General features: G+C 36.1%; 1 protein-coding gene across 3 annotated transcripts in view; it reads left to right on the forward strand.

Annotated features, from left to right (window-relative positions):
- The window catches only part of RASSF4 (Ras association domain family member 4), a 78,405-nt gene extending 62,856 nt beyond the window's left edge, over positions 1–15,549 (forward strand). For 2 of the 3 annotated variants that reach the window (XM_074296273.1, XM_074296274.1), the window contains exons 8-12: positions 5,439–5,540; positions 7,681–7,732; positions 10,840–10,961; positions 11,955–12,052; positions 13,570–15,549. In XM_074296273.1, coding sequence (XP_074152374.1) covers positions 5,439–5,540; positions 7,681–7,732; positions 10,840–10,961; positions 11,955–12,052; positions 13,570–13,639 — 444 coding nt within the window. In that variant the 3' untranslated portion in view covers positions 13,640–15,549. The remainder of the gene's footprint in view (positions 1–5,438; positions 5,541–7,680; positions 7,733–10,839; positions 10,962–11,954; positions 12,053–13,569) is intronic. The other variant, XM_074296275.1, reaches the window with a different exon arrangement.
- Positions 15,550–26,472: the final 10,923 nt, after the last annotated feature.

Genomic DNA, 26,472 nt, shown 5'->3' on the forward strand with positions numbered 1-26,472 from the left:
CCCTCAGCCCATTTGCCATAATCCGGCAGCAGCATAAATGTACTCAGTGGCCGCATCTGGCCTACAGGACATAGTTTGAGAACCCCTGCTATAAGCCATTGATCTTGGCCACCACATTCACACTGTTAATGTCTAAATGCTTGGCCTGGTTCTCTAGACTTCTTGTACTTTATTCCCCTTTGTGAATTCTTAGTTATTGCTGACCCAGTTATACCCTAGAATTTGTCTTAGCCCTTTCTGCCTTACAGAAGCTATCCCTGCCACATGGAATATCTTTTCTCTTTGAATCCTCCTCTTCTTTTACACTTCAGTTCTCATGTAATTGCTTTCTCTTATGAGATGCCTTTTCCTATTCCTCTTATTTTAAATGCTGTTACCTTTCTCAAATGATCTCCATTTACTCATCTGTGTAAATGTTATATCTCCCCCAGAGCTTAATACCATGCTATATTTAGGAGCTGCATAGTAAGTGAATTTTGTTTGGAAAAGATGTAATTGACAGAGGCAAAGTGACCTTGCCTCAGAATCATAGAATTTTAGATCTTGAAAAAATGAGCTCAATAACTTTCTAGTCCAGACCTAAATATGAATCTCTTACACTAAACAAGTGAATTTTTAGCTTTGCATAGTGGCAAGGATAAGAAGAAAATGCTTAGCACAATGTCTGTCACATAGTAGGTGCTAAATAAATGGTTGTAGATTTGACAGCTTGAATTCTAGGACTTCTGATATTCAGCCTTGGACCTTTCTTAGGGCTGATGGAGAGAAATGAAGGACAACAGGAAGTGAGACTATTAAGAGCATTCATCTATGAAAGTGGATTAGACTTTTGGCTTCAGATCCGGAAGATCAAGGTCCAGATGTAGTTTAACCTTTGATATCTAGAGCTCAAGAAAATCATTTCTTCCTGATAGGCAGATAAACAGGGCCCCTCAATGAATACTCTAGAGAAGTCAGTCTCCTAAAACATGTCACTGTATAACTAAGACTTTTAATAAAGTTGAAAATCTGACCCACAGCATTTAGTTTAGGCTGCTGAAGCTCATTTCCAAATGCAAAAGGTACCATTGGTATCCAATGTATGGGGAAAAGGAAGAGAAGAGAATAAAACATTTATGTAACACTTATTATGGATCAGGTACAATGTTAAATACTTTAACAATATTATATCACTTGATCCTCATAAGAATACTGTGAGGTAAATGCTATTACTCCCCATTTTCTAACTGAGGAATGTGAAGCAAGGATTAAATGACTCATTCAGAATCCCCAGCTTAGTCAGGGTTTAAGGCTAGATTTGAATTCAGAACTTCCTAACTCCAGGCTTCATACTTGCCTTTTTAAAAAGAAAAAGGCATTTGATGAAATGTTGGTGAAGTTGCTTGATAATCCTTTTTAAAAATTGTAGTAAGTTTATTTATTTTTTTGATACATATTGCTTTATGAAATATATTGGGAGAGTAAAATCAGAGTAAGAAAAAAAAAACAACAGGAAAAAGTAGTTGATTTACATTCAGTCTCCTTAGTTTTTTTTTTTTTTTTTCTGGATGTAAATGATATTTTCTGTCCAAAATCTATTGGGATTGCTTTGGATCACTGAACCACTGAGAAGAACCAAGTCTCTCTATAGTTGATCATCACACATTTCCGGAACAGGCAAAGGTTTATGACTTATTATTGTTATTGTGTACAATGTGTTCCTGGTTCTGCTTGTTTCACTAAGCATCAGTTCATGTAAATTTTTACAGGGCCTTCTATAATCAGCTTGTTCATTTTTTATAAAACAATAATATTCTATTATCTTCATATTCCCCAATTGATGGGGAAAATTTGCCACAACAAAAAGAGCTGCTACAAACATTTTTGCACATATTGGTTCATTTCCCTCCTTTATGATTTCCTTGGGATATAGACCCAATAATGGCACTGCTGGGTCAAAGGGTAAACACAATTTGATAGCCCTTTGGGCCTAGTTCCAGATTGCTCTCCAGAATAGTTGGGTCAGTTCACAACTCTACCAACAGTGCATTAGTGTTTGCTGGACAATCCTCATGAAGCAATTGTATGAAATGCTAGAGATGGACATGCATCTTCTAGAAGACAAAATGACATTATTAATCATAGAACCTCTGTATCCAAATTAGAATTCAACCTATACTTTTATATATTGCAAATATTTTTAATAATGATTTTGAAATTCCACAGGGATTTTTACATTTTAGAAGCCTATTCCCAGGATCTAAGCCCTCAGCATGAGGCTAAATTTGGAAACTTTTGAAGCATCACAAATTTTATCAGAATCCTGGAACATTCTGTTGTGTGGCATTTTCTGGTGCTAGACAACAGGCCAGTGTGAGCAAGGTTATAATTGACTTAATATAGGAATACTCAGAATATATTCTTCACTCCTAAAGGGGGGGAGATAGGAAAAAATGCATATATGAACGGACATGCATGGATTAGAGACAGAAACAGAAGTAGGGAGGAGAGGGTGAAAGAGAGACACAGAAATAAAGAGACAGAGAGACAAGCAGGGATGAGAAACAGGCCAAGACACAAGAAACAGAGAGAAATAAGAAATAAGATTACAGAGAGGGAGACAGACAACTATCGTTATTGCGAGAGGCTGAGAGATTCTGAGAAAGAATTAGTTATGAGAAAACTCTTCAGATGCAAATAAGCAGCTTCCTCACAATTTAATCTTAGGACACTGTCTCGGACTCTGAGAGGGTGAATAACTCATAGCCTCTTTATTTCACAGATGATTTGAACTCAGGTCCATTGGACTGTGGGTTCAGCTCTCTGTCCCCTTCACCATGTTCCCTGCTTTTTGCTCTGTCTCATTCTTTTTCTGTGTGTCTGTACCTGTTTCTTTATGTATATTATGTGGATGAAACATTTGTTAAGCTCTTATTGTGTGTGCAAAGCACTATGCACATGCTGGTCGTACAAGTGAAAAAGTGATAGTCCTTGCTCCGGGGGAGAGGGGGGAAGAGGTAGAAAACTCCAGATCATATATTTCTGCTACAGTCAGATGAAACAATCCCATGTTCCTGAGGATGCAGCCCCAAAGCAGATGGCCATGCTGCTTCTAAAATATTATTTATACTGAGAAAACCATATTACTTTCTGATTTGAACCCTTTGTCAGGGCCAAAGGAACAAAAGGAACACTTGCTTGCTTGGCAAGAATAATGGCTAAGGGCAGCATGCTAACATGGTTATTCCCAAGACTCTTGGTTTTGGGTTCCTGATATCAAGGCTGTGGAGGTTAAGGAGGAGTTAATAGCCTGGCACAGGCTGCCTCCTGCCTCTCCCTAATATATACATGTGTGTACATAGGTGTGTGTGTGTGTGTGTGTGTGTGTGTGTGTGTGTGTGTGTGTGTTTTCAGGGACTATACCTGTGATTTTATTGGTATAGGTAACTCCCAGATGAGAAAACTCCTTTTACCAAAATAGTTGGGCAACAACTCTGAAATTTATGGTCTTAGAAAGTTGCCTAGAGCAGAATTGTCAGATACATAGTCCACAGCCCACATGAGACCCACCATACTCCCAAGTGTCACCTGTACCAGATTATAATATAATTGGGAAATATTTAACAAAATATATAAAAGTACAATGAAGCAAAGATATTTTTAAATTTTAAAGCATTTTAAAGTTGTCAATATGTGGCTTATAGAAATCCTTATGTACAGATTAATGGCCCCCATTTCTTTTTGAGTTGGATCATATACATATATATTTGTATAAGTAAATATGTACATAGTGTGTATGAATGCATGTAACTATGCTTATCCATATGTGCAAAGCATCCATACACATATGTATAAATGTACATGCACAAGGAATATAGTTATCTCTTGTGCATGTATATTATACAATATATATGTATATATACATGTGAAATACATGTGAATGTATATAAAATGAATTGTTTGTTTATGTACATGTGTGAAGTATATGCATATATTTCATATATTTTGTTATTGTTTAGTCACTTTAGTTGTGTCTGATTGTTCGTGACACCATTTGGAGTTTTCTTAGGAAAAACACTAGAATGGTTTGCTATTTCCTTCTCTAGTTCATTTTACAGATGAGGAAACTGAGACAAACAGGGTTAATTGACTTGTCCAGGATCCCTCAGTTAGGAAGTATCTGAGGCTTCATTCAGCTCTTCTTAAATCCAAGCCCAGCAGTTTATCCATTGCACCACCTAGCTGTTTATATTTCTTACACACACACACACACACACACACACACACACACACACACACACAAAATAACTCATAGAGTATCTTCTGTCTCAGAACTGAGGCTCCTTAGTCCATTCTTTTTAATAATTTTAATGTCTTACATAATAATCCTGAAATTTTGGAGGGACATATATACCGACACATAGAAACACTTAAAAAAATAGCAGGTAGGTCACACTCAGGTTTGATCCAAGGTATATTTTCTTGGGAAAATTTAATTTGAACCAAAGTTGGTAATTATATGAAAAATATGACTTAAAAATAAAATGTTGCAAGGTCTTTTTAATAATGACTATTTTTCTCATTTGCATCCCCACTACTACTATTTTAGGACTTCTGTTTAATGAGATGATAATGGTCCCTCTGCTCTTTTGTTTTAGTCCTTTTAGTTTTTTTTCCCTTTTGTTTAGTCCTTATGTTACAACCCTGTTTTGGGGATTCTTCACTAGCAATTTGGGGTCATCGAGTCAGGTAAAGTTGATGAAATGATTAGACACTGTATTCTTTCTGTTTGCATCCCCAGTGCTTAATATAGTATCTGATATAAAGTAAGAGCTTAATAAATGTTTTTTCATTCCTTTTATCCCTTCATTCATGCTTCATTCTGAAGCATTTTTATTAGGACCATGGATACTTGAGGACAATCTCCAGTGGTCTCCCCATGCAGAGGGGAGTTACTAAATCAACTAATTGCTTTTGTGTAAATTAGGTTTAGCACTGGTAGATTTTTTTTTAATGTTGTTAGTATTGAGACTCTTTTAGAGTACAGCAGTGATTCTAAAAGCATATGGAGCTGCAGGTGAGGAAGGGTCTTTTTCAGAGTAGTTTCTAGTCCTGGAACCTGGGACAGTGAGTGATTAAATGATGTGTCAGAAGCTGGACTTGAATGCAGTTCTTACTGAGACTAAGGCTGGCACTCTCCATTGTCACTACTTTCCCTATCCTGATTTTCTAATAGGATTTAACATAAATTCAGGAGGCTAGCATGGCAATTGTGTTCTAGGCTAAGTGGCAGATGGCCACAGGTGTTCCACGTGAATAGTGGATAGGACTCTTAAGTTTTCTTTCCATGTGCCAGAGATGTCCATGGCAGAGCAGTGTGCTCAAGACAAGCTAATACCGTGATAGGAGCGTGCATCTGGCTCTTACTCTATCTAATCAGCACATCTTGTTTCTCTCAGACCTCAGTGTTTACTCCTGCCTATGGCTCCGTGACCAATGTGAGAGTCAACAGCACCATGACAACTGTCCAAGTGCTCACCCTGCTTCTGAACAAATTTAGGGTAAGTCAGCCTGGAGAAGACATCATTCACAAGTTCTGAGGGGGAAGAACCTAAGGACCCCTGTGGAAGTCCTGGGTCTGTGTAGACATACGCTTGTTAGGGCTTACAAGATTCTATAATCCAGAGGTTATTTGGGTGATAGACATCTGGTTTCTTTAAGGACAGGAATCAGCAAACTACAATCTGGGGCTGGATCCCACTGCCTATGAGCTAAGAATGATTGTGTATTTTAAAATACAATAAAAGTTTATTTTAAAAATGGAAAAGCCTTTCTTAGCTCACTGTATAAATACAGATGATGGACTGCATTTGGCCGTTGAGCCCCAGTTTTCCCACCTCTGTTTTAGGAGGAGAAAAGTCAAATTATATAGTATAGTGCTAAGGGTAGTTTATATATTGGTAGGTTATACAAGAGGAAAGGCATATCCTATAATTTGAATAAGTTCATTTGGCCACATTTAAAAGAGGCACATGTCCAAGGTCTTAGAATTTATACTATAAAGGACAAAAAAGCAGAAAGAAAAATAGAAATGAATAAGATTCTGGTCTCTGCCCTTGATGAGGCAATATTTTGCAATGGAAAGAGTCCTAGCTCTAGAGTTAGACATCTTGATTTAATTCCAATCACTACCTGAGTGCCCACGGACACTAGACTTAGAAGGATCTGATTTTATATTTCTGCAGCAGACACTTATTACTAGCTATGTGACCCTTGCCATATTTTTTTTAATTTGTCTATGCCTTTGTAAAATGAGTAGTTTGGATTTTGTGAGTCAACATTTATTAAATTCCTACTATATTCCTGTCATTGTGCTAAGCACTGGAGATACAAAGAAAGGCAAAAATAGTCCTTGCTTTCAAGGAGCACATATTCTAATGCAGGAGATATCATATAAATAGTTATATTACATATCTATAAATATGGCATAAATACATATGGATATATATGCATATGTACATAAATATATATATATAAATATACATATATGCGCACATATTTGCAATACATATATACAAATACATATGCGTGTGTGTTTATATGCATATGCAATCCAAGACTCTAGCAGATGGGGGTCCTGCCAAAAGTGGGGTTTCATCTCAGTCTTGTACCTAAAGTATTCCAGAGGAAGAAAAGCATACTGTGAATAAGGACAGCTATTTCAAAGGCACAGAAGGGGAACTGGAATATTGTATGCAAGGAATAGTAAATGGGCCTTTGAGTTTACTTGTGATTCATTCAGTTTTATGTATGTTATCACATGATTAGTAGGCTCTGAGGTCTGAGTCTATACCCGTGATCCTCCAAGCTCGCAATATAGTAGAGAAATCAGCATCAACACATAGATTCATATGATATAATGCAGAATGAGACGAGGTCTCCACAAAAGGTAAAAAAAGAACAAACAAAAAGTTGAACACAGAGAAAAAAAAGAAACATCGTTTCTGTTTGGAAGAGATAAGAAGATAGAAATGGTAGAAATGGCATTTGAATAATAACTAGGTAGTATATCAATAGGAATTTCAGTAGGAGTTTAGGAAAAGCAGATTCCATGTGGAAGAAGCATAAGTAAACTCATGGAAGTTGCAAAGAATATGTTATAGACCAGGGAATGGCATAAAGTTAAAACTATAAATAAATGGCTTATGAAATACATTGAATGTCAAACTAAGCAGTTTGGAATTCAGACATCTTATATATATACTTTTGATTATATATGTGATCTAAGCAACAGCTTAGAAAACTTATTCTAGGCATGATATATGGATCTGATGGATTGGAAAGGTCAGACCAGTTGGGAATCTGTTGCAGTACTTTAGGTGAGAAGTAATGAGGATCTGATATTGGAGTAGGAGGGGTCAAAAGAAAGATCAGAGATGAAAGAGACTAGATCACCAAAACTTAGTAAGTGCTTGGATATTGGGAACCATGGAGAAGGGAGAAATAAAAAAGATGATTTTCATGCTTTTTTGCTTTGGTGGCAAAGAGAATAGTGGGTCATTAATAGAAATATTTGAGTTAGAAGGAGAAATCGATATGACAAAGACCAAGGTGATGAGTGAGGTTCAGACATTCTAAGTCCAATACTATGCTGAGACATCTCTAAGTCTTAGTACTAATATATTATTCTGAATGTTGCAGGTTGAAAATGGCCCCAGCGAGTTTGCACTCTATGTAGTTCATGAATCAGGAGGTAAGTTTTAAGCATTCCTTCTGAGTGGTAACACCTGCATTTGAGTTTGGGAATTTTACGGGGGACTCTGATAAAATTATGGTTTTGCCACAAAATAGGTGCTTTATATATATACTTATTTATTGAACTATTTGACACAAATAAGAGAGAAGGAAATAAACATTTATTACACATTTATTGTATGCTAAGCACTTTACTGCTCATAGGAAGCACAGTGATGAGTTGGGAGAAGACATACTCAGGCTCCTAAATCCCAGAGGCAAAGGTCTCAGTGGCTGTGAATCTATGGCACTCAGCTAAAGGAAAGACCAGCTTTGGTTGATCACTGCCAGTGAATGATAAGAAGAGTTCACATCTATGAAGAACTTTATTCATCAAAAAAGGCACATATCAGTGGATGATGGGCTTAGAATCAGGAAGTCCTCAGTTCAAATTCTGCTATAAAGTTATTATCTTTGTAACCCTGGCCCTAGTCTAGTCTTAACTTCTCAGTTCCCTCATCTATAAAGATACAAAGATATCTATATACTATATAGATATAAAAATATATTATTATATGAAGGGCTAGAACTGAGCAGATGAACCTAACCGAGATAACTTAGCATTTAAGGCTAATTACCAATTGGACAATTCTCTATTAACATGCTTTAAGGATGACTCTACTCAACTCTGTGCTGGCTCCATCTGTGTGTGTGGACAAAGAAAAGGAAGGAGAGATCAGAGGGTGGAGTAGGCAGGCATATACTTGGGCGATGGAGAGAGGGGAAGGAGGTATGTCGATTCCTAGATCTAATCTCCTGACAGTGACCCCAAAAGACCAAGAATAAAGACTTTTTCTTATCCTGATTCTGGATGATTCTAAGAATTATGGAATAATAATAATAGCCTTTGGCCCACTAGGTAGTTCTAAGGATCAAAGGGTATAATATATGTTAAGCATTAGATAAGTGTGAGCAAAGGTGATGATAAAAATGGGAAGAATCAGGATTATTTTTGTTATTTATGTTGTTATGTATAATAATTTTAGACTAGCTGGCACTATGTGACCCTGAGCAATTTATTTAGCCTTGTGTGCCCAAGGCACATAGGATTTAATCTACCAAGTCATATCCACATTGGAGGAAGTTCCTACACCTAGAATAAATTAGTGTTGTGGAGGCTGAGAGGAATAGTGTTTATTTTTTTTTGTAGGAATTATAGGGATTATACACTTATTCTTTAGTGTTTAGTATTCTTATACTTTTAGATCTTATTCTAAATAAAAAATATTTTTGTTGTCTTTTGTGGTCCATGTAACCTCATTATATTCTATTTTTAAAAATTGATTTTATTTTAAACTTAAATATGAAAGAAATAAAGAAAAATGGAAAAAGGAAAAAAGGCAGAAAAAATTACCATATAAAACAGCAGAACATGAGAGAATTTAAAATATGAAACAATAAATTACCATTTCAAGAAAGCATGATATAAATACCATTCGTTATGTCCAAAATTGTTCATCTTTTTTCTTTTCTTTGCTTCCTTGTAGATTCTTTTGTTTTATGTTATACTTACTTTATTATTTTTTTCTCTTTATTTCCCCCTGCCGTAACTTCCCCCAAAAAGGCTACAATTAAATGTGAATATATACATATATACACACATATCCATAGATATACACACATAAAACATATATGCATATACATATACAAACACACTCATACATTCATATATACATATAAACATGTATATAAAGCATACATATATATGTTATATACATAAATATCTATAATCATGTGTATATATATATATTTATAAACATCTATATAAGACTGTACAATGCTTACTTATCCTGTTTCTCTGAAGGTGTATACCATCATCCTTGGTAATTCCAAGTCTTTTCACATTTTTGTAAATTCATCAACTTATATTCTAGACCACAGAAATACTCCAATTTTATACTATCCAGTTATTTTAAATTATTGTCTTATTACATTTCAATTTCAAATCTAGATTGAACTGAGCTAGACCTAGCCTAGAATAAAACAATTAGCAGCTACTAAATTTGTATTCAGTGACAAAGCTCAAAAGGAAATGAACAAAAGGTGCTCACAGTGGGTGTAATTTGAATTAACCAAGTGCATAGATGGAAGAATGGCTTAGTTCTCTGCTCTGTATTCAGACAAAATCTTGGGAACAAAAATTTTCTTTTTTAATAGAGAAAGCAGAAGTAAGATTAGAGCTTGGTGTGTTTGAGTTTTGCCCTTGCTACTTCCTATTGTATAAATTAGGGCAAGTAAGGGAATCTCTTTCCATCCATTTCCTCATCTATAATATGAACAAGCTAAATCTCTTCCATTTCTTCCTATAGGAAGATGCTGCTGCCTTGCATTAATTGTTAGACTCTGTGCTTTCAATTGCCCTTCCATTAGTGAGGATGGATTCACATTGAGCCTCTTAGCACTCTCTAGCCCAGTCTGCCACATGACAAATCTCTATTGGCCAAGTCCAAATGCACTTCTCATTTTGCTTATCAAGTCAAACACGTCACTTGTTGCCTGGAATTGGGTGATTATTTTTCATTATTGGTCCTCTGGAATTGTAATTGGTCATGGTGTTGATAAGAGATCTTAAGTCTTTCCTCTTTCTTAAATTTCCCTAAATTTTCCTATACATAGTCCTGTTATTGGTTCAGCTCACTTCCCTGTAAATCAATCTTCCTATCTTCCCAGGTTGCTTTGAAATCCTTTTTTTTTCCATTTCTTAAAGCACAGAAAAATATTTCATTATATTTAAAGATTTAAAGACCATATTTTGTTCAGCCATTCACTAATTGATGGTCATTCATCCCCTTAAGTTCTAGTTGTTTGCCACCACAAAAACTGCTGCTATAAATAGTTTTATGCATATGGTTCTTTTTATTTATTTGGGGAATAATCCTTATGCTGATTTTCTGGGTTAAAGGGTACTCACAGTTTAGTCACTTTGGGGACCAGGTCCAATTTTTTACTAGAATTGATAGATTGATTCAGTTTCACCAACAGAGCATCAGTGTGCCTGTTTTAACCCAGAAGAGAATGTTCTTCAAAACAAAATGAGACAACTGGATCTTATTTACCTTTCTCCAGAACGAACAAAATTAAAAGACTGTGAATATCCACTTATTTCAAGAATCCTACATGGTCCATGTGAGAAAATCGCCAAAATTTTTCTGATGGAAACAGACTTGGGAGAAGAAGTTCCTCATGATGTAAGTGGGAGTCAGAGTCATAAACACTATGGAGCATATATGTTTTTATAAGGAAGAATACTTAGCATCTAAGCTAAGTAGGGATAGCTGAGCAAAGCAGATAAAAGATTCCCTCATTTCTTCTCATTTATTTTGACTGGCACCCCACTAAACCTTTGCAAAGTCCCATCAATCAGAATATACTCAGATCTATGGCCACTCCACTTTATTACCTGTAATGAACCAGCTAGCTTCTGTAGTTGTGTTTACCCTCCACCCCCACCTCCAAGAAATAATATAACAAAGAAACCAGGTAAGGGGGAAATTGTTATTATGTCACTTTTCCCCCTGCATGGAGGTAAAAAACTTCTTGGAAATAAAAAGAGTTTTAGTGTGTGTGTGTATATCTTGGACAACCCAGAAAAATTATATTAACCAAGAGCTTAATCTCAAGGCAAGATAGCTCTCATTAGAGCCCAGTCTTTCTGATTCCCAGCCAAATGATTAGCAAATCTCCAAAATTACCAGTGGAGAAGAAAGATTAGCTAATTGTAGATCCCACAGAGTTTATTCCCATGACAGAATTGTTTAAATGTTGCATATCTCCCTTTCACCCCACCTCCTCCATTACTTTTCTGAGTGCTATTTCAAGTTCAATTCTCATTGTTCAGGAGAATGGGATTTGAACCACTCCCCCTGAGAGAACTCGGCGTGAGTGTATTTCACTATTGAATGCTTTTCCTAATCTTCAGTTTATATTTCCTCTAATGGAGAATAGCTCCTCTGAAAATAATAATGGGACCTTTTTATTTCTGCATTCACTATTTAGCTTCTATTAGTTGATACCTAGGGATTTTAACAGGGGCAGGGTGGGGGAATAGAATTTATAAAGAACAGAGATATCTTGTTGCTTGGGAATGCCAATGAAGCCATATTTGAAAAGCAGAACAATAAATAAATAAATAAAATTAAAGAATATTTTACAAAAATATTAAATCTTCTTGGATCTTCTAGGTCGCTCAGTACATTAAGTTTGAAATGCCGGTGCTGGACAGTTTTGTTGAAAAATTAAAAGAAGAGGAGGAAAGAGAAATAATCAAACTGACTCTGAAGTAAGCAGCTCCAAAGAATCCACATAGTAGCTATCCATCAGGGTCACCACATGGATAGCAGAGAAAGCATCTCCCATTAGGATGGCAAGGATGCTTTTCTCTTCTCTTCTGTCTCTCTGGCTAAAGAGTCTTTAAGTTAATTTCAGTAAATCCAGTCTCCCAATTGCCCCACACTCATGCTCCATGGCATTTTTGTGTGGCTGCTGTGACATTTCATTTATTTTTAGTTGGAAAGTAGTTTTGAGATCTCCCATCTATGTAGTACAAGGGAAACAGAGGATACTGAAAATGTGTCCTCAGAGTCACAGAGACAGGCAGTCCTATGTCTCTCAGTATTTACATTATAAAATGTCAGTGTGATAAACTGGAAAGTCGTCTTGAAATGTCCAAAGAGTTTTATGGGGGGGAAGAGGGAAGTGGGATAAGAATTCTTGTAAGGTGCTGGCAAGGCCCAGGGAAAAGATATTTTTAAATAACAGAAACTGTAAACTTGCTACTTGCTTCAAGCACAGATATTTTAAAAGGAGTTAGTCAAGTGATGAAACTTGATTGTGCCAAATGGTGTTTTTGGATTTTTGGAAAGGGAAGTAATGAGGTACTAGCTGCCTACTCTCAGGTACAAGATAGTACTTTCCAATTATTTGGTTCTATTTAATTACAGGTGTGATCAGGAAGAACTATTCAAAGTTAGGTGAGAAGAGATCATTGAAATAAATCTCAGCTCTGCTTGCCTAGAGGAGGAAGGGCAGGTAGCAGGCACTCTTGGGGAATATTCAGTTCTTTTTATTGTTCATGTAAACAGAATAAGCCTAGAGTCCTTAATTAGCTTTGTGTTCCTGAGCCATTTTCACTTGGACCCAGGCTCCTTGGATGAAGTAATCAATTTGGGCCTTAATGAGCTGGATTGAAGTACCTTTAATACCCTTTTCAACTCTAAAATTCTGAATTTTTGCTCATTTTACATGAAAAAACATTTTTTTTTAATGTGCACAATGACTCGCATATGGTAGTGACTTAAAGAAAAAACAATCTATTCATTTGATTTCAAATCTCCAATCATGTCATAGAGAAAGAAAATAGTAGTTTCCTCCTGGTTTATAAATTGAGATGAGACATCACAAATTATAGGAGGTGAATAGTTTTGAAATTCATACTATTTGAGGGAAATGCCCCATCTTTTTATTATTGCTTATTTGAGAAAAATAGTACAGCTTTTAAAAGAAAAATACAGAAAAAACTCAAGGCTCCTGAGATCATCACTGATTCCCTTTTGACTCTGAAGCAGCCTCCAGAAAAAATGAGGGTGCTGTTAGAGGAGAGAAGAGTTCAGAGAATTAAGGGCATAGCCTAAGTCAAGACAAGGCTTGTGAATGTTTGCAAAGTGGGCTCATGGGCCACATGCCCTGCCATGATAACAAAGCATCCAGGCTTTCCCTGGGTAAAGATCCCACATGCACTGTTATATTGGCTATGTAGTCAAACCCTGGGTGAGATCTGTGCATTGTGTCTTCCATAAGGTTCCGCACTCTCCGCTTGATGATGTTGCAACGCCTGGCGCAGTTGACAGATCCAGAAGAGTTGGCGTAGCATCTGGTTTCCAAAATGACCAGGGATAGCAATTTCAGGTTATGGAAAAGTCTACAGGATGCAATCATCTGAAGCCAATCAGCTGTGATTCTTTGATACTCGCCCTTTAATTGCCACTTAACCAGCTCCCCCAGAACAACTGGGGGATAGACACACTATTTATTTGTGCAGCACTAACATCTTATCTTTTGCTATTAACCGTATCTTTGGAGTTGTTCCCTCTGGAGTTGGTCTGTGGGAACCAGATTAGACCTTAGGGAAAGAGAACTAAGGTACCTATAGCTGCCATCTTTCTTTTGCAAGAAGATTCCTCAGAGTTTAGCACAACTCCCTTGATTGCCTGGTAGTGGTGTAGGAGTAGGACATGTGGCATGGGTGAGGAGAAGTAATGGGAGCTGTAGGAACTTCTAGCTCCCATTCTTGCCATCCTCTTGGTGGCAAGTCCCTAAGGAGCTAGTGTGTAAGGTCAGTCCATCTGTTCTTTGCCTTTTCTAATATCTCTGAATAACCTAAATCCACTGTTCCTTTTGTCATCAGAAAGGGGTAGTATGTACCTCACACAATTTGCTTCTGTGCTATGAATTCACCATAACTCTCACAGTGTGGGTGTGCTACTGTCCTGGAAAACACCAACCTCAATAGTGGTTGACAAAGTCAATTTTGAAATACTGTTATTTATAACAATGCCCATTTCACTATGGTTTGGCCTTGGCTACTGGGCTGTTGTGAATCTTTTTTGTGCAAACGTGAAAATCAAAGTCACTTAAATTCTGCTCTTTTACCTTCCCCTTTCCCTGCCCCCACAAATAAAAAAACATCATTCATATAGATGTTCATTCCAGTCCTCGCTCTTTACAAAAGCAGTGCAATTGGTGGAATGTATATTGGGCAAATCATGAAGGGAACACTGCCAGCTTCTTTTGGCTCCTTTTAAAGAAGTATTATCACTCTGTTAGCATGGTGTACATCCAAGGGAAGGACTAGTTTATACAATATTTCCAAATAACCCTAAGACAAAATGCTAAATGAGAACAGTGTCTGAGAGGTGCAAAACAAAGTGGTCCTAGTGATGCCCAAGGGCATGGAACTACTATTTCTACCTCAGAAACAGTGAGTCTAATACTTATCAATTCCTTCAAACTGACATTTAAGCCATTAGTGCTTGAATTGGGAGAAAAGGGCTTCAAGTTCCCAGGAGACACAATACTGAAGAAATCTTGTATTTTTCTACTAAGGAAAAATTCTAGGAATGATGTGGCCTTTGCAAAAATATGCACTTGCAGGGAACAGCCACTGGAAATGCTTGGTCAAAACAGAACCAAACCTATAGCCTAGATTCTCCTTTTGGACCAGAATCTCATGACCTGACTCCTCAGCTATTTGCCCTTTCTCCTAATAAATGGATAACAAATTTGGTGTAAATGGATTTCTGAGAGCTCCAAAATCAATAAGCATTTGTTCAGTGCTTAATGATCATAATTGGCTTCTTTGGACGCCTAAGCCAAGATCTAATGAAACTCAGTGGGCCTGACAATGTCCTTAAGGGTTTAAAGAGAAATCTGCACGTGCTTTAAAAAAATTAGATTATGATTTCTAAACTAGTAATTTCCTTCTTCTAAAGCAGATTAAGTACCTAATCTGAAAGTTATAATCTAAGAAAATTAGTTGCCTGGGTCAATGAGATATTAAATTATTTGTCTAGGCTCCCATAAATAATACATGCTAGTGTTAGAACTTGAACTCAGCTTTTCTTTGTTCTGGGTCAGCATCATCATTGTCTCTCTGTGAACACTTATAACATAAAAATGACACTCCTATGTCTGTGCTACTTTCTTTCTCTACAAGTTTGAGTATTTGAATATAACTGTTTACTAAACACATACAAATAAAGCTTCAATATTTTTCTATAACTGTTTTTATTCTTTCTTGTCAGACTTAAATCAGCCAGAGGGTTTTCTTGCAAATGGGATATATTGGATAACACAGCAGTTGCTGTGATGAGGAACCTGGTAATGGTGGGTAGTGAGAGGACTCAGTCTTGTGAGTTTCCCAGCATGTCTCACTTACATAATTCACCTCAGTCCCATCATTCTATACTTTTGTTTTGCCTCTCCTTGAAAAGCAGAAGCAAGCATTGTTTAGAGCATTGGTTTTGTAGGGAATTTTTGTGGTCAGGTACCAGTAATAAACTGCCTTTAGAAAGTTTAAACTTGTGCTAGGAAGAATCATTTTTCCTAGTTGCCATTTGTTAGTAGGTCCAACACTTCTGTGTGAACCTGACTTTGCTAATTGCCTAGCATAAGATGGTTAATGAAAACTGGCACTTTGGGAATTTATATCACTCAATCTATGTCTAGGGGTCATCTGTGTCCTATTTTTCTTTGCATCACTACCAGTGCTTGGCACAATAATGTGCACTTAGCAGATGCTTAATGAATGAATACTTAGAACCTATAAGAGCTTCTGTGAATAGAAGAGAAAGCCAAGGTCACTGTTAATTGACAAAGACTGGGTTTCATTTGTTATTTGCCAGAGTTAATCTCCTATTTCATTTGTTCAGTTCTATAAGAGTGCCTCATCTTGAAGTGCAGGTGGTCCTTGGTTCTCAAAGTCTCTGTTAATTGGACACAAACTACCTGACACACATTCACTGAACAGTGGGCATATGTTAATTTCCTATATGCCTATATATGTCAAACATTATTTTTATATCCCAGTGCCTACTTTGTACAAAAACACAAAACAAAAACAACAAAAAACTGTGGTAAGCAATGGGTAAGATAGTTTAATAAGTGAATGTTCCTGCCTTCAGAAAGTTACAATTAATCATAATACATGACATTTTACACAATGTCCTAAAAGTCTTAGTGCAGCTTGAAGCTATTAAAGAAATAGGTAAGCTTCTTATTACTGTTCTCATTTTACAGGTGGAGAAACTAAGACCAAGAGAATTTCAGTGATTTACCAAATTTCCCTTAGTAAGAATTGGAGGAGAGATTTCAGTCAAGATCTTCCTGGCTTTAAATCTAGCATTTTATTTCTGATGTTATTCTCCTTGTTTCTTAAAGAGAAACTCATTTGTATATGAATATACATTTATTATTCATTCACATTTATACAATGTTGTAATAGGTAGAGAGGGCTCAGTCCTTGGTACCAGGTAACACCAAAGTATCTTACTCTATCCCTACACCATCAATGTAGCAATGTACCACTAAATGAACACAAAGACAAATCAGTTCCTTACATATCATATGCAATACTGTAATTCAACAGATACTTATTTAGCATCTATTGAATGCAATGCTAAGGGAGATACAAAGTTTGGACAAAACAGTCCTTTCCTTGATGAATTCCCAATCTAAAAGAGGGATATTACATTCACAAGTAATCACAATACAGAGTAATGTTCTAGATAAGTAATAGTCTAATACAGTGGCAAGCCTTCACCACAACTAAACTTTATCCTCATTTGTTCATTTATTTATTTCAAATAAATACTACACATTATGTTCAGAGCTGTCCATCTTTTCTTAGACTTTATTTTCAAAGAAAATAAAATTATTGCAATATTCATGCTCTATCATCAACGTGGGTGAAAAAGCACTAAGTGCTTACTATGTGCCAAACACAATACTAGGAATACAAATAGGAAGAAAAAAAATCAAGACAATTTCTGTTCTCCAAAAGTTCATGCTTTAGTTAGAGGAAACACATAAAAGAAAGTTGAGTAGGGGAGCTGATGGAAAATACTGGGAAGACCAACAATTCAGCATGGCAAGGCCCAGAAATCCAAAGGCCGTCTAAGTAGGTTGCTGCAGAGCAAATGATAAGATCTGAGGATATTAAAAAATATTAGCAAGGCCTGGTTGTATGCCATCTTATAGGAAGGAATGGAGTTACTGACTCCCGTCTTATTCAAGCCCTATGAGCAGTTAAGCATCCCAACAATGGGACTGTAACCAGGATCGGGGTAGGTCTTCCTGCTTCAGGGCTATCTGGAATGACTTCTAGAGTCCATTCTGGGGCAGAAGGAAGAAGTAAAAGAGAGGAGAAAAGAAGAGTAGAGTGTTTTCATCTTGGTTAGAGTAATTCAAAAGGAACAAAATGGGTGTAACAAAATCCATTTACTTCTCGGGGCCTGTTATCTTTCAGATGAGGGAGTTCAACTAGAAGATCTAGAAAGTCTAGCTCTAAATCTGTACTGGGCATTCTAGCAGGTAAGCATCCCTAGTTGCTTCTGGGATTTAGATTGCCTCACCATGTTGGAAGTTATCCATGTGCTTCCTAAAATGGCATTCAGAAGTAGAAGAAATGAGAAGTTACAGAGACAAATTTAGTTGTGAATTAAGAAAATAACTTCCTAATGAGCAATGTTATCTAAAGGTTATATGGATTGATTCATGAGGCAACAGATTTCTCCTTACAGCAAGGCTAAATGACTGTATAACAGTTTTGTTTTGGAAGATTCCTGTTTAGGTATAGTCTGGATCAGATGGTCTCTTGAAATGCTTCCAATTCTGAGATTTTTTAAATGCTGGGAATACAATATTCCTGATATGGCCTGATGAGGGCAGAGTACAGCGGGTCCAGTACATTATGGAGTACAGTACATTTCCTGTATTTTGCTGATTGTTGGCAAAAGCTCATTGCCTGTCACCTCCACTGTTCTGGACAAAATGTTTTTATGAGCGCCGACTAAAAGCACATTAGCTTGTTTTGAGCTTGTAACCCTCTAAAGGAAGGTGTGAATCAGCTGATTTCTAAAAAGAGGCCAACTTTTGAAATTTTGAAAGATGAATAAGAAAGGGAGTTTGTTAAAAAGTATTGTGGAGGTTATTCTACTTATTATTGATATATCACAACCAGAATTGCCTGCTACTGTACAGTCATTGCCACCTTTGGAGACTGGCAAATTCTGCAGTATTCTAAGACCACCTACCTATCTGAAAATGCAACAATTTCAGATCTTTTTGGCTATGTTAATAGTCAAAATCATTGTTGTTGTCAGACAATGTCAGTGGTCTTGGACTTTGATGTATTTTGAAAGGCATCTTTTCCTCAAAGCATCGTGAATGCATGCCCAATCTACACTTTTCATTATTTCATTTGTAAGTGGAACTCTTGAATCCAATATGGTAAAATGGAAAAAGTCATGGATATTGAATCAAAGGGATATGGGTTTGAATCCTGGTTGTTAGTTTCAATTCCTGATTTTAGGAAGGCCTCCATTCTCTGGGTTACTCATCTAGGAAATAAAAGGATGAACTAGGTCAATGGTCTTCGAAGAGTGAACCAGGTATTTTGGAGGTCCCAAAGACCTTTTCAGGGAGCTTGCAAGATCAAAACTATGTTCATAATAGTACTAAGATGTTTTAATTTAAAATACTTTAAATATCAATAGATATGACCCACATAAATCAAAAACTCTTCCAGGGGGAGGGTTCTTGACCATTTTTAAGAGTGTAAAATGGTTCTGAGACCAAAATTAAAAACTACTAAACTAACTGAACTCTAAAGTCTCTTTCAATCATATATATGCTGACAAATGTTTAAAAGCCAGCTTTTCCCAAAGAAAAAAAAATGCATTCAGGGCACATTTTAAAGTATAGTCTGCATTTTCAACATTATCACTTTCTTAAATTTAGATGATCAACAAAACAACAATATCAAACTTGATCATAGCATTTGTCAGTTTCCCAGGTATAAATGATCACTCTGAAAATCTAACTGGCTTGTTTGCTTGCTTCCTTCCTTCTTTCCCCCCCTCCCTTCCTTTCTTCCTTCCTTTTTTTCCTTCCTTTCTCCTTCCCTTCTTCCCTCTTTCTATTTTTCTGTCTTCATTTCTTTTTTCTTTTTACATTTATTCATTCTATCTATCATCTACCTTTCCATTCATCTATATGTCTGTCTGTCTATCTATCTATCTATCTATCTATCTATCTATCTATCTATCTATCTATCTATCTATCTAATCTACCTACCTACCTATCTATCTACATAGCTATCAACTGACAGATAAGTCTTTGAGAGCCAGAATGAATTGGTTCCAGTACTTTCCTACTTTCATCTCTAACCTGTTGATCCTATTTAGCCGGAAGAGATCTTAAAGTGACTCATAATTATTTTGGAACATTTATTTCCTGTGTTCTGGAGACAAAAAATCTATCAGTGCATTTTATAAACATCATTGATCTTAGAAGCCACGTCCTTAATTCATGAGATTTAGAATGATTCAATCTTACTGGATAAGTTAGACCTTAGCTTGACCCATTCTATAAAAGCCTAATTTGGTTCCTCAAGAAGTACTTCTTCATGAACTTGACGTACAAAAATTCCACAATATGTCATTTGAGAAATCCCCCAAATAAAAGTGGTAAAGCCCTATTAAGCAATGCCTCTAAAATAAACAGCAGGCTCCTCACCACACTGTTGATTCCCTGTGTGAAATTAAAATCCCTAAAGAGTAACTTATAGTGCCTTGAGCTATACACTTTCAGTAACATTGAAAACTTATTAAGTATATGCCTGGGTCCTACAAATTTTTAGGTGCACAGCAGGCTTTGTCTCTCACTCCCTTCAAAATATAAAGCTAATATTTCAAAATATGAATACCTAAGAGGGAGGATACTTTTCTAGCTTCTCCCTTTAGATATGACTTTTCTTCTAGTTAATGACTTTTACTCAGACCTTCATGGGAATAGTTTACTTATCAAACCTGCTTTAGGAAGAAAAAAAGGGGAATTAGATATGAACTTTCCTCAGAAGGTTATTCTGGTTCATTTTCAAATCCTTCCCTCAATATTTCAAATTCCCTCAGATATTTCAGGTTCATTGGGTCTAGATACACACATTTACTTACATTTATAAACATATATAATATATGTATATATAATACATATATTTTATATATGCATGTATCATCTTTTATTACTTGAAAATCCCAATTTAATGTCAAAGTCTCCTAGCATAATAGAATGTCAGTTTCCTATATATGTTACTAACTATAGCCTCTTTCTTGATTATATTTACTCCCTATCCGTTATCTTAAGAATAAGTTTCTTTCAAAAATAAGTGCCAAGTCAGAAACCAAACAAATTCTTAGATTGGAAAAACAGATTCATGTCTCCCTTGAGGGAGCAGCAAGGACAAAAGGGAAATAGAGTGAAAAATATGTGTTATCATCTCCATTTTCAGATTCTAGGCACAGAGTATTTTAGTGTGTTGGTGTTTTCAGCTACTCTATGACTTTTCTACTTGGACCATCTTTTCCACTTTCTCCCTATTGGCAACCTGAACTCTGTCCCATATTCCTAGGATATGATATTTTGCCCGAGTCACCAATACTTCCTAGCCTCCTCCATACCATGCTGTAGTGTGCAACTCCTAACTGTTACTCCATTAAATTCCTTGAGGGCAAGGGATTATTCTTGTTCTTTTGTGTTTGTATTCCCAGTACTTAACTAGGGCCTAGAACAGATAAATACTTAATAAATGCTCTACCTATCTATCTGACTCTTTGTCTTTGCCTCTGATTCTGTGTGTGTGTGTGTGTGTGTGTGTGTATGCTCATGTTTGTATCTTTCCCTACTTCTCTCTCTGTGTCTCTGACTCTCTGACTCTCTCTGACTCTCTCTCTGACTCTCTCTCTCTCTCTCTCTCTCTCTCTCTCTCTCTCTCTCTCTCTCTCTCTCTCTCTCTCTCTCTGTGTCTCACACACATATATACACATACACACACACACACACACAGAGTAAATAAGCATTTATTAAGTGCCTATTATGTGCCAGGAATTGTGTTAAATGCTGGAGATTCAAAAAAGAATCTGACAGTCCCGGTTCTCAAGGAGCTCACAATCAATTGAGAGAGACAACAAGCAAACAAATATATAAAGCTATATACAGGAGAAATTAAAAAAAATAAGAAAAGAAAAGAAAAGAAAAAAGGGCAATAAAATTGAGAGGAGTTGGGAAAGATTTTCTTTAAAAGATGGAATTTTATTTGGATCTTGAAGCCGCCACGAAACTCTGAAGGCAGAGAAGTAATGTTAATTTATCTGACCTGTCTATATGTTTCTGTGTATCTTCTTTCCATCTATCTGTCTGTCTACCTATCTACCTACCTGTCTATCTGTGTGTCTGTCTATCAGAAGCAGCTAGCTGCTGCAGTGAATAGACTAGTTGGTCTGGAGTTAGGAAAATTTGAAACTACCTCTGGCTTTTGGCACTAGTTGTATGATACTGGGCAAGTCACTTAACTTTTTTGTCTCAGTTTCCTCATCTGTAAAATAGAGATAATAACAACCATTGCTTCACAGGGATGTTGTGAAAATAAAAAATAATAAATGCTAAAGTGCTTAGCAGCGTTTCCAGCACATAATAGGTGTAATGTAGTTCTTATTCACTCTCTCCAGACCCTCTTTCTTTCCCTCCACCCTCTCTCTCTTTTCTCCTTCCCACACTCCTAAGTTTAATGCCCCACTTATACTGCAGCACTCAGTGCCCATGGTGGCAGACCCAGATTGAGTTTATTGAGTCTTTCATAGAAGTAGGAGGCAATGTCTTCAGATAAACAAAGGAAATATGTATCTGCTAGTGGACATAAAACTATACCAGGAATTGGACTAGATGAAGTCAGACTTCCAAATGCTCCAAAGCAACCATTTGAAGGACATATTTGCTTAGATTTCAAGGGAAGAGACATATTTCATTATTAAATGTATTAAAAGTGAGTTTTTGATTAAACAGCTCGAGATGCTGTTATTGCTACTAATATTTATATGGCACTTGCTTTGTTCCAGGTCCTGTATAAAGTACTTTACAATTATCTCATTTGATCCTCACAACAGTGTGAAATATGTACTGTAATTTCCCCCTTATCCCCCATTTTATAGATGAAAAAACTGAAGCAAATTTAGATTACATGAATGTCCAAAGTCACACATATAATGACTGAGACTGCATTTGAACTCAGATCTTCCTAAATCCAGACTCAGAGAGTGTGAGCCATTGCACCATCTTGCTTATTATAGTGCCTAAAACACTTAGGTCCCTAATGAATGTTCTCTTCTCCATCCTCACTACCCCACAACAGATCTAGGGTTTATCATCAGAATGGTACTCTGTACATAGATATCATTGACATCCAAGGATAACACAGCCCTAGAAACATGAGTCAAATTGATTACAAAGCAATCTATCTGAAGTCACTGTCAATTATGACAAGTCAAATATAGTGGAATTCAAAAGGAATAATAATTATTCACTTTTATATGATGTATTAATTTTTATAAAATTTTCCTTAAAATGACAGGGACAAATATTTTCAATCCCTCACTCCTCCCTTTTAAATACATGGGGAAACTGGGGCAGAGAGAGATTAAGTGATTTGCTAAAAATAAGTTAAATGACTAATTAAATGACACAAATCAATTAAATTAAATGACAGAGTGGGAACTTGAACCCAGTTGACTTCCATTCCTGTGCTTAACCCATGACATAATGCCAGAAAGCATTTCTGGATTGCCTCTTTGGGTCCTCTAGTACATATATGCATGTACATACACAGAGAGACACATGAGTAAAAGTCTCACATGGTGAAAATATTCCACACATGTGCTGGATAAAATTGTCCAGACAGCTGCAGCAAGAAACATTGTGCAACCTTATCAAATGGATCGTAGTTCAACCACCCCACTCCCCTTTCCTGATACCTTTCAGTTTTAGTTAAACAGGATGTTTTGCCTTATCCAAAAAAGTAACAAAACATATAACTAATTAAATGTGAACAGGAGCTTCTATTTAGATACCATATGTTTTGGGTCTCCGAGAAAGCCCAATTCTTTCCTCAGATACTGAACAGCAGTGTGAATGTAGGCAAATTACTTAAAGCCTCAATTCACTATCTGTAAAATAAAGGGGTTGAACTCAAAGACTCAAAGACCTATATGGTCTCTAGCTCTAAATCTGTGATTCTCTGTGTAATCCCAATAGACTTTGGATAGAAAACGCCATCTTCATCCAGAAAAAGCTATGGAAATTGAAGGTAAGTCAACACATGCTATGTTCATTTCTTTCTTTTTTTTCCTCATGGTTTTTCCCTTTTGTTCTGAGTTTTCTCTCCCAACTAGATTCAGAAAGCAATTTGTATCAAAAATAGATAGAAAGATAGAAAGAAATAAATAAATTCTAGAATCCTAATATGGTCTCAACCCCCTTTCTTCCTTATTACTCACATTCCATTCAGTCTCTTACTCAATAAGTCCCAATAATTTTTCACTGTGGTGTGATGGAAAGAGAAAAGGAAATATCTTCATAAGATCTAGGTTCAAATTTTGATTCTAACATTAGATGTTACGGTCATCTCATTTTATGATCTTCAGCAAATGCCTTGCCTTTTTAAAATCTCAGTTTCCTCATCATGTGAACCAATGATCTTTTAATTTTATTTTATTATTTAGTTATTTATTTTTTGCTGAGGCAATTGGGGTTAAGTGACTTGCCCAGGGTCACACAGCTAGGAAGTGTTAAGTGTCTGAGATCATATTTGAATTCAGGTCCTCCTGACTTTAGGGCTGGTGCTCTATCCATTTCAATACCTAGCTGCCCTGTCAAAAATCTTTTAAAGTTCTTTTAAAACCTTAGTGTACTATATAATGGTGCTTTTAAAAAAATTATTATTGAATAAGGTTTTGCAAAAGTGAATGTTAAAAACTGTATGTATTTTGAAAACAAAAAGCTATTATAAAAATAAAAAAAAATATTATTGAGCAATGTTGTCTTCATAGGGACAATAATCATGATATTGTCTTCATGGGGACAATAAACCATACACAGTGTCACATACAATTTCTATGTGAATAGGAGCTATTATTATTATAACAAGTGACATTGCTAGTGGGCAGAATTTTAAGGCAGGGCTACACCAAACCCTGGGGTGGGAATGTGAAGGGCTTCCTTTCCCAGAGAAGCCAAAGGAAACAGAAAGTAAGACCTGCGGCCTTTGGTGAACAGAACACATTGTGTGTCCTGAGATGCTTGATTCACACAATAAAAAAGCTCTTCTTGCACAAAGGTCAGAGATTTGGACTGGAGACATGTGAGAGGTCACACAAGCACGGCTTCATCTCTTAATCACTTCCTCTTAAACAAAGCCCCCGAGACTGAAATAACAACAGCTCTGCTGCTTATGCAGCACTTTTCACGTTCAGAGGTGCTTCCCATCTTTTTTCTTTCTTTTTTTAAACTACTTTGCAAGAATAAATAGACCATAAGAAAGTTACATTGTCCTTTTGAAAAGAGAGTCCCCTTCCTTCGGGCCTCCATTTCCAGTGCTTGCTACTCCATTAGTTGTAATAATAACTGAGCTTTATATATAGCACATCAAGGTTTCAAAAACTCCTTACATTATCTCCTTTGATTCTCATAGCCACCCTCTGAATTAGGTATTACAAATATTATTCCCATTTTATGAGAAGGAAATTCAGACAGATAAAGTGATTTACTATGGTCATATAGACTAAAACTTTTTAAACTGAGGAGATCATATAACTGAATGAGGGGACCACGAAAAATTTGGCCACAATTAAAGGTATCAAATGTTCTACCAAGATTTAATTCTTTATATAAAAATAAACAATCTCTCTCAATAGCATGCAAATTTGCTTTTGTCTTTAATAAATGGTAAAATTATAGATATAACAAAGATTTGTTTTAAGATAAATTTCTTTATGATTTAAGATCAGCACATATTTGATTTGTATATCTATTTTATATACCTATATAACCAGCATCGTGTAAAAATTTCTCATGTGAAAAGGGCATGAGTGGGAAAAGTTTAAGAAGTCTAGATATAGATAGTAAATATAAGAGACAGGTTCTTTCCTGACTTGCCATTGCCAATGCACCATATAACTTTTCTTATGGTAAGGCTCTCTAATTTCTTGGCCACAAAGAGTTAGCACCAAAATAGCCAAACCACTCAGAGCTCTCCTGAACATGTCATTCCCATAGTTGTGCAGTAGAAAGACCATTAAATTGGAGAGGACATGAATATGAATTCTGGCACTGAAACAACCTATGTGACTTTGATTAAGTCATTTAATTTATCTGGGGTTTACATGATGCGCCCTCTATCTCCCCATGTTTTGGCACATCCTTCAATTCTGGAATGTATTTCCTCCTCTACTCTTCCTCCTGATAGATGACTTCTCTTTTAAGATGAAAGTGAATTAGATGTTAACAAGTTGGCTCAGTGGATAGAGCACCAGCATTGAAGTCAGGAGGATCTAAGTTCAAATTTGGCCTCAGACACTTGACATTTATTAACTTGACATTACAAATCAACTTACTTAACAATTCCTAAATGATCTCTGGTAAGCTACCTAATTCCAATTGCCCCTTTAAAATAATCTTCTACATGAACTGTTTCCCTGATCACTCAACTATTAAATAATTTTAACTATTTTATATATTGTTTATATTTATTCATTTTATATTTTTACTGTACATATATATACACATATATATATATATATATATATATGTACATATTGATAAGGCAGAACTGGAGACATGTTGAATAGTGTATAGCTGAACTGGTCATTAAATGTTTGAAATAGAAAAAATAAAGTTAAAACGGTAGAGAAATGCCAATTTGTGGATGACCTTGAATTTGAGGCCATTCAAGGTTTTGATGAAGTAAGTCATGGGGAGACCCCATAGGTTTTTTAGGAGTTAAGTGTGACTTTGGGCTAGTTACTTAAGTATATCCTCAGATTCTCTATTTGTAAAATGACAGATTTGATGTATTGATGTCTAAGGTCCTTCTAAGTA

This window comes from Sminthopsis crassicaudata, chromosome 2 (assembly GCF_048593235.1).
Source record: "Sminthopsis crassicaudata isolate SCR6 chromosome 2, ASM4859323v1, whole genome shotgun sequence".
NCBI classification, from domain to species: Eukaryota; Metazoa; Chordata; class Mammalia; order Dasyuromorphia; family Dasyuridae; genus Sminthopsis; species Sminthopsis crassicaudata.